The sequence below is a fragment of the Solanum stenotomum genome, chromosome 11 (genome assembly GCF_019186545.1).
Source record: "Solanum stenotomum isolate F172 chromosome 11, ASM1918654v1, whole genome shotgun sequence".
NCBI classification, from domain to species: Eukaryota; Viridiplantae; Streptophyta; class Magnoliopsida; order Solanales; family Solanaceae; genus Solanum; species Solanum stenotomum.
In genome coordinates this window covers 50,485,492-50,498,436 of record NC_064292.1, presented here as the reverse complement: position 1 = coordinate 50,498,436, position 12,945 = coordinate 50,485,492, and the positions used below count along the sequence as shown (strand labels likewise).

General features: G+C 35.2%; 2 protein-coding genes and 1 non-coding gene across 4 annotated transcripts; 2 read left to right on the top strand and 1 right to left on the bottom strand.

The window, feature by feature from the left end:
• On the top strand, positions 1-1,047 carry LOC125845411 (uncharacterized). Its single transcript, XM_049524911.1, has one exon. It carries the CDS (start codon positions 123-125, stop codon positions 858-860), a length of 738 nt encoding a protein of 245 aa, XP_049380868.1. The 5' UTR covers positions 1-122; the 3' UTR covers positions 861-1,047.
• A 2,237-nt stretch (positions 1,048-3,284) lies between these two features.
• Positions 3,285-3,445, top strand: LOC125846143 (U1 spliceosomal RNA). Its single transcript, XR_007444311.1, has one exon. It is a non-coding gene; the product is annotated as a U1 spliceosomal RNA (small nuclear RNA).
• A 399-nt stretch (positions 3,446-3,844) lies between these two features.
• LOC125845145 (mitochondrial arginine transporter BAC2) lies at positions 3,845-10,508 on the bottom strand. Of its 2 annotated transcripts, none has more exons than XM_049524577.1 (7): positions 10,397-10,508; positions 7,859-8,053; positions 7,667-7,742; positions 7,317-7,412; positions 5,945-6,461; positions 4,935-5,070; positions 3,845-4,307 (listed from the first exon to the last, which is right to left on the bottom strand). In XM_049524577.1, the coding sequence occupies exons 2-7, from the start codon at positions 7,973-7,975 to the stop codon at positions 4,113-4,115; spliced, it is 1,137 nt and encodes a 378-aa protein (XP_049380534.1). In that variant the 5' UTR covers positions 7,976-8,053; positions 10,397-10,508; the 3' UTR covers positions 3,845-4,112. The 2 variants fall into 2 exon arrangements, with proteins under 2 accessions (XP_049380534.1, XP_049380536.1); XM_049524579.1 differs by having other exon boundaries at positions 10,403-10,430.
• Between the last annotated feature and the right edge of the window lie 2,437 nt (positions 10,509-12,945).

Sequence of the window (12,945 nt, the reverse complement as noted above, 5' to 3'; positions counted from 1 at the left end):
CTTTAATGTATTTTCTTTGCATTTGATTGCCTTAGCCTCAAAGCTTCAAGTTCTCTCTAGATCTCCAATCACTATTGGAACAAAAATAATTCAAATTATTCACTTAATTTGATCTCCGATCAATGGCGAAGGAATTTAACGTCCCGCCGGTAGTTTTTCCGTCAGGCGGAAACCCCGGTCCACAACGTCGGCTTCCAACGGCGCCGTTTCAGCCACCGAAGTCATCGAACCCTGGGATACCTTTCATGTCCTTTGATATAGGGTCTGCTGCTGCTTCCACTTCATTTTCCACTCCACAATTCGCATCCACCACCATCGGCGGCGGAGGATCGACGGGTTTTGATGACGAGCCGCCGTTGCTGGAGGAGCTTGGGATTAACACAAAGCAAATTTACCAAAAAACTATATCGATTATGAATCCATTTCGGGTTAAAGCAGATCTTCATGAAGATGCTGATCTCTCTGGACCGTTCATATTCCTTATGGCGTTCGGGCTTTTCCAATTACTTGCTGGAAAGCTTCATTTTGGAATCATATTGGGATGGGTAATCATGGCTTCGTTGTTTCTCTATGTAGTGTTCAATATGCTCGCCGGCAGAAATGGGAATTTGGACTTGTACAGGTGTGTCAGCCTGATCGGATATTGTATGTTGCCTATAGTGATTTTATCGGCAATCTCATTGTTTTTGCCCGGTGGATTGGTGATCAAGGTGGTGACCGGAGTTTTTGTGTTATGGTCCACGCGGGTTTGCACTAGGCTTGTGGTTGAACTTGCATCTTGCGGGGATGAACATCGTGGGCTGATCGCGTATGCTTGTTTCTTAATTTACATGCTTTTCTCTTTGCTAGTGATATTTTGAATCGGATTAATGTGTTAGTATATTGCAGTTCATAGCTTGATCAATTTTTTTAATACCTTGGAGTCTTTAACTTGTGAGGTTAGAGTTTGTTAGTTCTATTTGCTATAGATGAATATAAAGAACTGAATTATGTAGTTTTAAATTCACAATTTGTTATAGTTGGAGGAGAGTTGTGGTTTAGTTTCTTCCTATTTTGGCAAGCTTTCAAATTTCTTGAGATTTCAAATGTTAAATTGAGATGTACTTATGTATACGGAGTTCGTTATTACTAGGTCTGAAAGGAGCTATTTTTTTTAACTTGCTTTTTGTCTATGATATCCAGAACTTTTTGTGAAGTTTCTTCAATTTTGCTAGTAGAATTTTCCTTCCTTTTTTGGCCCGAGACTAGAAATTACCTTATACATTGTTGTTGATATGTTCTGGATGTTGTACTCCACTTTGGTTGGAAGCTATTAAGATTACCGAAGGTCTGATTTATTCGTGAGTAAGCAAGAATAAGTGAAATTACAATAACTACATCGATGGTATGTGCGATGGTGGTGGCTGTTGATTGAATTCTTATGCATCATCTGTTAACGTGCCTTCTTATCTGCATAAACTACTGTATAGGGTGTTTTAAGTTCATGCACATTCACCTCTTTATGCATATACCATAGAAGTTTAATGGCAAGTAGTGATGGTAGAGTAAGTTGGAACACGCTAATGATGGTAGGCTGTTCCAACAATCTAGAGAAAATGTGAAGTTATTTGATTTGGCTGCCAATGATAAGTTTCTTGAGGCAACAGAGGCATTTCATTTTTGGGTGGGGGCATGGGGCAGCCGCATGTACTCTTAAACTTTATGATCTACAACTTCTTGACTCGGTTATTTTGCGTTGAAGCTTATATTTCTTACCCCAGAACCCACCTATTACTTTGTTTTAATAACTACTAGTAAGTTCTTCTTCAAGTGCTAAGTCCAAATATTCAGATAGCTTCATGGTAAGAGATTTTAGGGATTGAAGACATACTTGTTGTTAATGATGGTGTTAATTTGTTAACTGTTTATCATGGGAATCTATACAGACAATCATCTGCTGACCTTTTGTTTTGTTTTGAGCTTAATTTGCTGAAAGGAGTTATCATTGATTTCACCTTTCAGACTCTCTTTCTGCCGATATTTTTTCCTTTATTTGCTACAGCCTACAAGAATAGTTTAAGTTTAAGCAAAAGCATCAGTACCAAGAGACTGGAGATTGTATGTGGTTCAAGCAGATTGTGCTGTTATGGAGTAATGTCTTTGGTGTTCATTCTGTCATTGTTCTTATTCATCTCGTTGCCTGTGCATCAGAAACTTTCCTCAATGTCCTTTAAGCTTGTTTGTTGTCTATACGCGACTCCCTGTTCTCCTGTTATAATGAATTTTGTGGCATCTTCATATGCGAGATTGATTGCGCGAAGAACTGTTGAAATGCTCTGGTAGTTATTTCCTGAACATAATTTCGTAATAACAACAGGAACATGAGTCCATACATCCTAATTCCTAACACACATGTTTCACATATAACTATGTGAATCATATATGTAAATTACAGCACATATAACAACAACATACCCAGTGTAATCCCACTAATGTCACAAGTGGAGTGGGGTTTGGGGAAGGTAAGATGAACACAAACTTTACCCTTACCTTTGTGGGGTTGAAAGGTTGTTTTCGATAGACCCTCGACTCAAAAAGTGAAGTTATTCAGGAGAAAGGTTGCAGGAAGAAAAAAAAAATGACATCAAATTATTAGCTACAGAGCAAAAAAAGAAACTATGTGATTACTAAGTACTATTACTAATGAAAGACGAGAATATGAGGCTAGTCCCTACCTCTCCCACATAACGGGCGACCATACCTACTAACCTTCTATATCCTGTATCTTCCTGTTTAAGACCGTGTCCTAATAAGTTGAAATTGTGCCATGAAATTACAACACATATATCTCGTACAAATTTACAATGCATGACATTGCAGTCCAACCGTGCAGGTATAAGTACTTTTGAAACAACTTAGTAATTGACAACAAAGGCAATTTCCATTCAATTTCTTGATATCGCAAGTGTCATTTTGTTTGGTGTGGGAATAACCTAATTGAATAGAAACTCATTATGAATTATGGTTTGCTCAAGAACATGCTGATGCTGGTGGCCCTATTCTAACTTGTTCCTAAAGTTCTTCTCTCCCTTAGTTTTTTAAAAAGTTTTGATTATTACTGCAGTTCATATAGATGTTTATTTCGAGTTTCTGGATGTATGTTTGAGCTAAGGCATAGGGATAAATTTATATTCAACAGTTGTCCAGATAGCTGCTGTTTCTGAATAATTCTCCCACATTGGCATCTAAGAGAAAATTGGAGCAAAAACAGTAGTATTAATAATGGGCTGAGCAAACTGGGCAACATACTTACCTGGACGGGGTCAATGGGCGATCAATAAGACCCATGGCCTAGGCTTGTGACCTCCATTGCACTTTGGAGGGGTGCCTGCCTAAGGTCGGCCCAAGTGGTCGAGCCTACGTCATAATTTGTTGCTGTGGGGGCCTGCGTTCGCGCGGCCCCTGCCCAAATCTAAATCCAAAAAGTTTTCTTGTGCGCTAATGTAACTCTGGCCACACAATTTTCTATCCTAGTCTTGGCTTCAAAGAGAAAATATATGTTCTGAAAATACTTCGTTCAGTCGAATGTAGCTTTTGAGTAACACTAATTACGCTTACAGTATTTATCTTAATTTCTTTGAGTTACAGTTGTATTTTTCAATTTAATGATCATTTGTAAAAGTTACATTGTCTTATCGAGTCAAATTGTTGGAGAAGTACAAATATTTTATTTTTATTTTCTTATTGGATAAACCGAACCGTTAAGGATCAAAACTAGAAATCGATAATACATAAAACCGAACTGATGCACACCCTAATCCCTAGATCAAAATTCAAAGTATCTGAGCCAACACTATCGTAAAACTACAAAATGTTGCTATAAATCGTCTACATTGTTGAAATCATATGAGAAGCAACGCTTCGGTTTATTACTAGTTATTCACATCTTTAACAGCCAAATTGTACAAACTACAAAATATCTAAATAGTGACTGCCAAAGACGAAGCCAAACATTTAACCAACATTAATGTGTGATAGTCGTCTCCAAGCTTGTTCTAGAGAAAAAAAAATGTTTCTTTCTAATCGTATTTCGATTTTCTTAGTTCCTCAATGCCTCCGCGGTCTTGTTACCTTCACTTAGGGAGCAGTCTGTCAATTGCAAAAAGATAACCACCTACAACCACAAAGGATGCAATTCCACTCCGTGCCATCCGCAATCCCAAGCCACGATATAAGACATTCCTATCTGCAGGATGGATCCCGGTCCATCTCTCAAATCTCTTCCCGGGCAGTTGAAATTTGAGAAACCTCCTCTCCATGGATACAAACTGCACATAAATAGTATTAAGGAAAGAGGATAATCCATAAGGCCCATGGAAAAGAGAATACCACAAATGTTTCTACGTAGTATTACAATAACAACCAAGAATCCCATTTTTTATACATCTAAGATGTTGAGAAAATCTGAGGACAACAGGTCAAAAGTCGTTGAAGCATTCACTTATAAACAAAAACGTTTGACATCAACTAATGAATGCATGCACAGATCCTGTCAGACCAGCAGCACTTGAGAAAAGCTATACACCCACTAAATACAGATTACTTCAGGCTTCAGAAGACAGAAACAGGTAAAAGGGATTCATATAGCAAACCTTAAGTAGTTTGGGATTGAGGTGTTAATTGATTGATTGACTGTTGACATTGTGCCCCCCATTGATCAGTTCCAACTAAGGTCGATAAGTCCAATACTCACAGATTTTATGAGCTTAACAAATACGTGTTGTAACTGTAACTAATAAAGCTCCCAAATACTTGTACCATATTTCACAGTTTCACTACATGAATTGACCACCAAAGGTTTCTTTGAGCATTAAGGTATCTCAGTGGATATTCATGTAGAAAAACATCAAACAGGGAATGAAGTACAGATTTGAATCCCTGGTAAGACAACATACCTTGGGCAGCACAATGCATTGTGAACGAGATTTGGCAGTATCAAAACAATGAGAAGCAGCAGCAGCAAGTGAACCAGAGAATCCAGCTGCAAGACTAACAGCTAAAGGAGACAATGGACCAACTTCTTCATCAAATCTGAATGATAACAAGGTAATGGTTAAGAAGGATAAAGTTATTTCAAACTGAGTAGGGCATGTGTCTATCTATGAAGTGACAAAATACACTTGGTATATAGAAATTTTATTCTAGGGGAGAACCCATTTGTCAAGCATAACTCAAGTTGAAAACAACAGAATGCTAATCCAATTAAGTTAAAGTAGCAAGCCTGAAAGATAATTGTTACATTCTTTATTCACCATTTCATGTCTGACATAAACCCAAAATATCTTATCAGAGTCGATAAAGAGGTCTAATACCATGAAAATTCAGAAAAAACCTCTTCTTCAAAAAAAAAAAAAGGACAGAAAAAACATTATTCAAATTTCAATAAAGGCAAAAAAAAAAAGTGAAGTGCTTCTCTTCCTGTCTAAGTGTTGCTGGGCAGAGTTATCTAGTTTCAGTTAGCACCTGGTAGAATAATTGAGGTACACACAAGCTGACCCAGAAACTACTGTTATCCCCAAAAACAAGAGGTATGGGGGTAGCCTTTCAACATAATAAACTTTTTTAAAAAAACTTTTGACTTATTTTTAATATGGTGCAAAAACCTTGTTAGTCTAATGCACGTTGATTTAAGGATATTCTCCAAAAGTTATAATATGGGGGTAGATTTCTTAATGTGAGGTTTGATTGAGACTTTCATAAAGTAATAGGTCACAACATCTCATCCAAACCATTTCTAGGAAAATATAGTCATCCAAACATGAACTCTTTTCCAAATAACTTATTTTTAGAAATATTTTGAAATGCTTCTCCAAGGAACATGTCGAGAAAACATCCAAACGCTAGAATTGAAAACCAAGACTAGAACAAACATTTTAAACAAGTTAACATAAGAATTGAAGCATACCTAGGTGGGGGATTCATCCCAACTGCTTTCCATTCAAGCATTGCTTGATGTAGGATTTGCCACGTTGAAAAGAATATACCACCAAACACACAATCTCGAGCAAGTCCAGCTCTCATACCTCTCCAGAAAGCACCCCATCCTTCCAAAGCTATGATCTCTAATGGCCTCTTAACATCAGAGACAGATGGGGGTCTGCCAGACCCTGTCATCATCCATGGATAATCTTTCAGGGCAGTAACCAAATTGGGATGCTTGGTGGGCAGGGTGGTCAAAAGACCAACTGTGTTGTTCAATACCCTAATGTCCTGGGAATATCCCGGTAGCAACTTTGCCATTAAAGGTGAAACGACGGCCTTTTCGACAACTGATGTGGAGCTGGGAATTCGGGAGGCAGAAGTAACCTGAGCACGGAGTTTAATAAGTTCAAATGGAGAACTTACAAGTGATTCCACTGCTCCAGAAGCAATTCCTGCCAACAGAGCCTCAGAGGCATAGACATACTTGTCTTCTCGACCATCTGATTACAGATACAAACACAATATGTTACCACCCAAACCTCTAATAATGAGAAAAGAAGCAGGTGTACTAAAAAAATATTCAATTCATTTGTATAATATGGTAGTGCATGATTCCAATATCCCCTTCTTTCCACTGCTATTACTAGTTTCATTGAATAAGACATTCTTCTTTCGTCCCAGTTGATCTTGTTCAGTTATGGATGGCCAAATTGACCGATTCTTCATTCAATTTGGCATATTGTTCAACTCTTTTTTATAACTATAACACAACATATATACACAAAAATATGTGAATATCTTATTGATAGAAAAGGCTCTAAATTTCAGAATCCTAATCGTACAGTTGAGAAAATAATGGTTTAACTCCAAAAACAATGGTTTTTCTTACTCTTGTCTGTTGACATAGAGAAGCTATCAGAAACAGTTCAAGATATGGTCCAACACGAACTGAGGTTGGGAATTTATTAAAACCCTTTGTATTGAAATATGGTAAAGTGGCTTCAAAATGGAGAACTATTGACAACAACAACAACAACAACATGCCCAGTGAGATCCCACTAGGTGGGGTCTGGGGAGGGTAAATTGTACGCAGACCTTGCCACTACCTCGTAGAGGTAGAGAGGCTGTTTGGAGAACTATTGACCTTTCTTAAAATATTGTATCTCTTATTTCAGGTGATCCTTTCACATATGTTGTCTTTAACGGAGTGAATGCTCCGGAATTTCCGTTTACAAGACAAGCATCTAAAGTCTAAACCAACATAATCATGCAAATCCTGTTTGGTCTAGGTTTGGATTTTCTGGTCAGGAAACTGGCAAAAAGGTTAAAAAACAGTTAGACTGAAGAAATCATACCTTTGTAAAAAGCTGTTATTATTTCATAAACGCCAAAGCGAGCTCCCAAACCCAATGATCTTCCAAGTGTCAACCACCCCACACCACTATACAATCCTTCAATGTTCATAAAATGATAAAAAGAACATTAACATTTAAGAAAGATGACCATATAAACAGCAGTCTATACGAGAAATTTATGAAGTTGTTTCATCAGCCTTTTACTAGACCTATAATGCATGTATTTTCTCATAAAAGCATTAATAAAAAATTGACACATCATCCGAATAATTTTTATCACGAGGCAAAATGAGAGAGCAGAGTAGCATCACTTTTAGTTACCATAAAACAAAAATAGCTGATCGAGTCACCTGAACTTCCTGACAAAGTTCTAACCCTATTGAGGACATCAGCACCAGTGAGTTGTTTACTGCTACCTGATCCCACCTGCATTCCATTCCACAGAACATACAACCACAGCACAAGAAGACATTAAAGATGCTGCCCTCAGTGTAAGATAATACATTTAAGTGAATGTTCATGGTTATCAGCAATTTCCGCACCTGTACAAGGACCTTAAGGCTATCTAGAGGGTAACTGATAGCAGTGGCTAATGTAGCAGATCCTGCAGCAACAACTGCATGCGTTGCAAATATTGGATTCTTCAAAAGTTCGTTCATTTGATAGATTAACGTGACTGTGTTGCTATTGTTCCTCTCCTTAAGTCACAATCAATATATTCAGAGATTCACAATTCCCTGCAATTCTCATTAGATCAACACAAAGTGTTAGTACTTCATATGCTCTAACATCCTAATTTTTTTAGAGAAAGGGAAAGAGAATTTTCTTTTTCTTTTTTCTTCTCCTTTCTAAGATCACATAAATGTTCTTCTCTTTTCTTTTTCTTTTTGAGAAAAAGGGTTTATATAGTTCTTAGAGTGCAGGGGTAAGTTTATTTTGATCCTTGATATATCATTTTGAACATTAATAGTTGTGTATTGCTACTTCTATAGAAGCCACAGTCGGGTCAAGAAGATGGTTGGGGTCCTCGTCAGGTCAAAAAGATAAAGCAAGAAAACTCACAGATGTAAAAACAAAGAGATAATTAATCCATTGGGAAAACCAAAAGGTTTGCAGCGATATAAATGAGTTTAATTACAGGACAGAAATGGGATTGGTTGAACATAATGAGGACAATTTGGAATTAAATCAGCATTTTCAGTTTGCCATTCAAGATGTACCAAGGCCTAAAGCACCAAAACATGCTAACTATCTAAGATAGCCTGGTAACAGCTGGTTAGTACAGAGGACAGATGTGGCAGTTGAAAAAGATTGCAGGTTTTTTAGACTATAAAGTACTCTCATCTTTTTCTATAATTCCCCTTGTGTCGTGTTCATTAAAAGGCCTAGAGCCCATTTGAATTGGCTGAATTTAAGCAGTGTTTAAGTGCTAAGTGCTCATAGTCAGCTTATCAAAGTTCAATGATAATGCTAGAATTAGTAAGTACCAAGAGACACTTGATCCAATTTCATTTGGTAAAAAGTTGAAAGGAAATAAGAGAAAACTCACAGTAAGTATCAACCATACAATTTGCATTTGATAGAAGTAGATAAACTTGTATAACTAATTTGAACTGGTAATGGTATTTTCTTATAAATCAACTTCTCAAATTAGCACTCACATAATATACTACATAACACTAACAATTTAAATCCCATGTTTGTGGTGTCACTGTTTTGGGAAGTTGCACTAGCTAACAAAGAATCTGCCACCCTGGCATAAGTTTAAATGGTTTTACATGACAGTAAGTGATTATTTTCTTTCCTGTTAGTGCATCACTTCCTCTGACATATTTGTTTGGCACTGAAAAAAGTTGAAAAAAAGAAGGATATTCACAGAGGAAAGACCACTAGACCAACTTTTTCCATCTAGTGAATCAGTCACTGTGATTTTTCTCCTCCGCACATTACAAATATACAGAATTTTTTGGGGTAGGGCATAGAACTGATTAGAAATAATTAGTCGTACACACCACAATTAAGTTGTTGAACGTTAACAGTGGTTAATTTTTTAGAGGAACTTTGTGGGAAACCGGAACAAGAATATTGTGATTATTTTAAGGAGTAGATGTTGGCACAAGCAAAACCCAAAGATACAGGATTCAACAAAGAAGCTAGCCCAGAATAACCTTCCTTGGATCTAGATTTACTCTTTAACTACAAGGGAACAACCAGTAATCGATTCAGTTCTACTCATATCATGAAAATCATAAAACCTGCAGTTTAATCATAATTCTGCTGCTGTTTACTTTTCCTTAAATCATTATGACCAAAATTACTACACTCAACTATGTGTGATCAGTAAAGCTAATCCTATCAGGGAACAGGATACATCGAGTTAGATAACAAAATGAAACTATTTTGCAGCAACTGAGGAAAAGGACTGAAACCAATGTATAATGTGTTGGAAACATAGTCTGATTATTGTGAGACCAAAAGAAACATAACACATATTACCAGATTTTAAAATCACCAAAAAATATCTTGGAATCTAACAACATTAGTAGAAAAGATGTTCTAGACCTCAGAGGAGACAAAAAACACTAGGTGATTCTTCCTATCTGTCCTAGTCTTGGTGGACAGAGTTATCTGGTAACTATTGCTGGTGGGAGGTGAAAGGTATCCAGTAGAATTAGTCGAGGTGCGTGAAAACTGGATCGAACACCATGGTGATCAAAAAAAAAGTTCTAGACCTTATCAGCTTTAGCTCTAGGTGAGCTAAGCAATCAAACATGTATAAGCTGAATGCTCAAACACACCTTCCTTCTAACAAGCAGCAGCAGAAAAACAACACAGCCGTGAAAGTATCTGTGAACATCTGATTTTTATGCAACAATTCATTCAAAACAACGACTCATTCCAAAAAAACATAAAAAAATGCGAGACATTTGTCTATATGGAGATTGAAAGCATAGAAACAAAAGCAAATAAGTAAATGAGCAAAAATGTACTAATATGCAACTGCTACTGAAATCGCAAAATGCATGAAATTAAGAGATTGTGAGGTTCTAATGCTTCAAAATTATGGGGAAAGAGCTTACCGTTACTGTCGAAATGCCACTGAAATCGGAGAGAGGTGCAGAGATGGAGAAGAAGGAAGACGAAGGAAGAGAGGAAGAATTTAGGGGTTTTGTCCTCTGAGGGTATTGTTGGAATTAGAAAAAAAATACGAGGGATAAAAAGGTAAAATTGTTTGTCAAATAAAAATGTTTTTTTATAAGAATTTAAACTTCATAAGTTTCAAATTTTAAAAGGATCGATTATTTCAAACGCTAATAATTGAATTCTAAAGAAATACATAAACATATTTGATAAAATTTTAAAATAAATATACTTTATAGCAAAAATTATTGAATTTCATCTAATTTATATTTAGACTTCTACATACACATTGAATTGATTTTGATTTATTTCCCTTAGTATCCTTCACTTAATTACATACTAGTTAACTATGAAGGTATGTATAGGATTATATACCATGTCTAAATTTACTTTATATTTGTTGTATATCTTTTCTTTGATACATAACTAAAGTGAATATATATATAATAAATAAATATAAAACAGATCAAAATATTGATATAAAGTGAAACAGATCAAATTTAAATTTATTTCTCCAGTATTGACATAGAAAATTGATGCAAAAATGGAGGGGAAAAAAAGGGGGAAAAGTTAAAGAAAAAGGACCCTAAATTAGTTTTGCAAACAAATAAATAGATTAAGGGTAAATCATAAGCAAAATAAAAGGGTATAGTGCAATCTAAAAGTTGTTTCGAATTTTAAAAAAGATACCTTAACTTTGTTGGTGTCCTATTAGCCCACGAAACAATCTAAATCCACAATAAATATACCCTTTTGACTAATTTTAACACCACTCGTGTTGTCACGAAATTTGGGCGCGTGAAGGACTGTTTATACAACTTTAGACCAACATAAAATTGTCATGTGACACTCCCAATTTAACTTATTTTGAAAATATATAAAAACTCATGTATTAATTTTTTTTTCAAGCTTTATTAGAAATAGTTTTTAATTTTCAAATCTTTTTTCTCATCTTCCCTACCATCATTAGCTTACCCATATTTCTTGGGCATTTATGTCTTCCTTCATTTTTTTAAAACTAATGTTATTGTGTTCATTCATATTCTATTTATTTTTTTGAAAAACAAATTAGTTTAGTGATTTTATTCCTCCTACAAATCAAGTTTGGGATTTGAGAATAGTGAAACTATGAAAAACTCGATTTGGGAGTAAGAAGTTGGAGAAGGAGGTGATTTAAATGTCAGATTTTGACTTGGTGATATTTTAAGTATTTAGATTTTGATTATTTGACGATATTTATTTTCATAAATAAATTAATTGGTGGTAATTTGACAAATAATTGATAATGCTGCCGGGAAATTTCGTCCCGCCACAGCAGGTTTGGCGATTGTTCTCGTGACAAAAGGAATGGCAGAAGCTAAGAACAGAGATTGAGGCGAGAAAGAGAAACAGAAAAAAAAGGAAAAAGAAAAAGAAAAGCAAAGAAATCTAATAAAAATAATTAAAAAATACTTTTAACAGGTGTCAAGTAACTACTAGTACGTGACTTACAAATATTTTTGTATAAGTGGTACTGGGTGAAAAATGAGGTATACATACTATTGTGAAGTTGTTCAATGGGGTAATAGGACACCCGCAAAATTAATGTGTCTTTTTAAAAATTTGAAACAACTTCAATGGTAATTTTATGTCTTTTCTCAAAAAATAAATGTGTTATACATAAAGTACAATGAATAATGTTTTGGATGCTATCAATTTTGTACTCTTGGTTTGGAAGACAAATTGATCGAGGAAAGATTAAAGTTTTGGATACATCAATTTTTCATTCCCGACTTTGACAACAAATGTTCAGCAAGAGACAATAGCAAATTATTTTCGACATTGCAAAATTCATTCAGGGGATGAAATCTCAGAGAAGTTGAATGAGCCCAATTGTGAAAACATCATTCATAAACCTGAGGTCATAATTAATGATCTCGGTTACCGCGATAAAATGGACATAAAAAATCTGTCGGATTACCTAGGTGAAAATGATACATGTTTAGAGGTTCGGAGCTTAGAAGAAATTGTAAATACCATAGGAAAAAACAATGTTGATGATGAAGTTGAAGGTGATACAATATCTATGGAACCAGTTACGCATAAGGAAACACTTACCGCATCTAGAACTCATCACAATTTTATGGTGCAGTTCGAAAAGACAACACCAAAGCTTTTAGATGCAATAAAAAAAGTTAAAGATGAGCTTCAACTTAATTTAAATTTTAACAGAATACAAAACATAATTGAATTATATTTCAGTAAATTGTCTTAGATATATTTATGTTTTTGTAGAATTATTAATTTATAATATTAATGGGACCATAAATTTATATAAGAATCTTCTGAAAATATATTATCTTATTATTTTATTGAAATGAGTAATTTTTTTTATTGGCCTAAGTCAGGACCGGAGAAAAATATTATCTTATAGAGATTATTAATTTAGTAAGATTTTATTATATTTGTCATTTTAAATAATTGAAATTTAAATTTGGCCCCGAAAACT

Excerpts from the sequence above, each read along its gene's own strand:
- LOC125845145 (XM_049524577.1), bottom strand. The coding sequence starts at position 7,975 with ATGAACGAACTTTTGAAGAATCCAATATTTGCAACGCATGCAGTTGTT. Across the intron at positions 7,413-7,666 it reads AACTTTGTCAGGAAGTTCAG|GATTGTATAGTGGTGTGGGG; the intron begins GTGACTCGATCA and ends TGAACATTGAAG. Across the intron at positions 6,462-7,316 it reads AATAACAGCTTTTTACAAAG|ATGGTCGAGAAGACAAGTAT; the intron begins GTATGATTTCTT and ends ATCTGTAATCAG.
- LOC125845411 (XM_049524911.1), top strand. The coding sequence starts at position 123 with ATGGCGAAGGAATTTAACGTCCCGCCGGTAGTTTTTCCGTCAGGCGGA.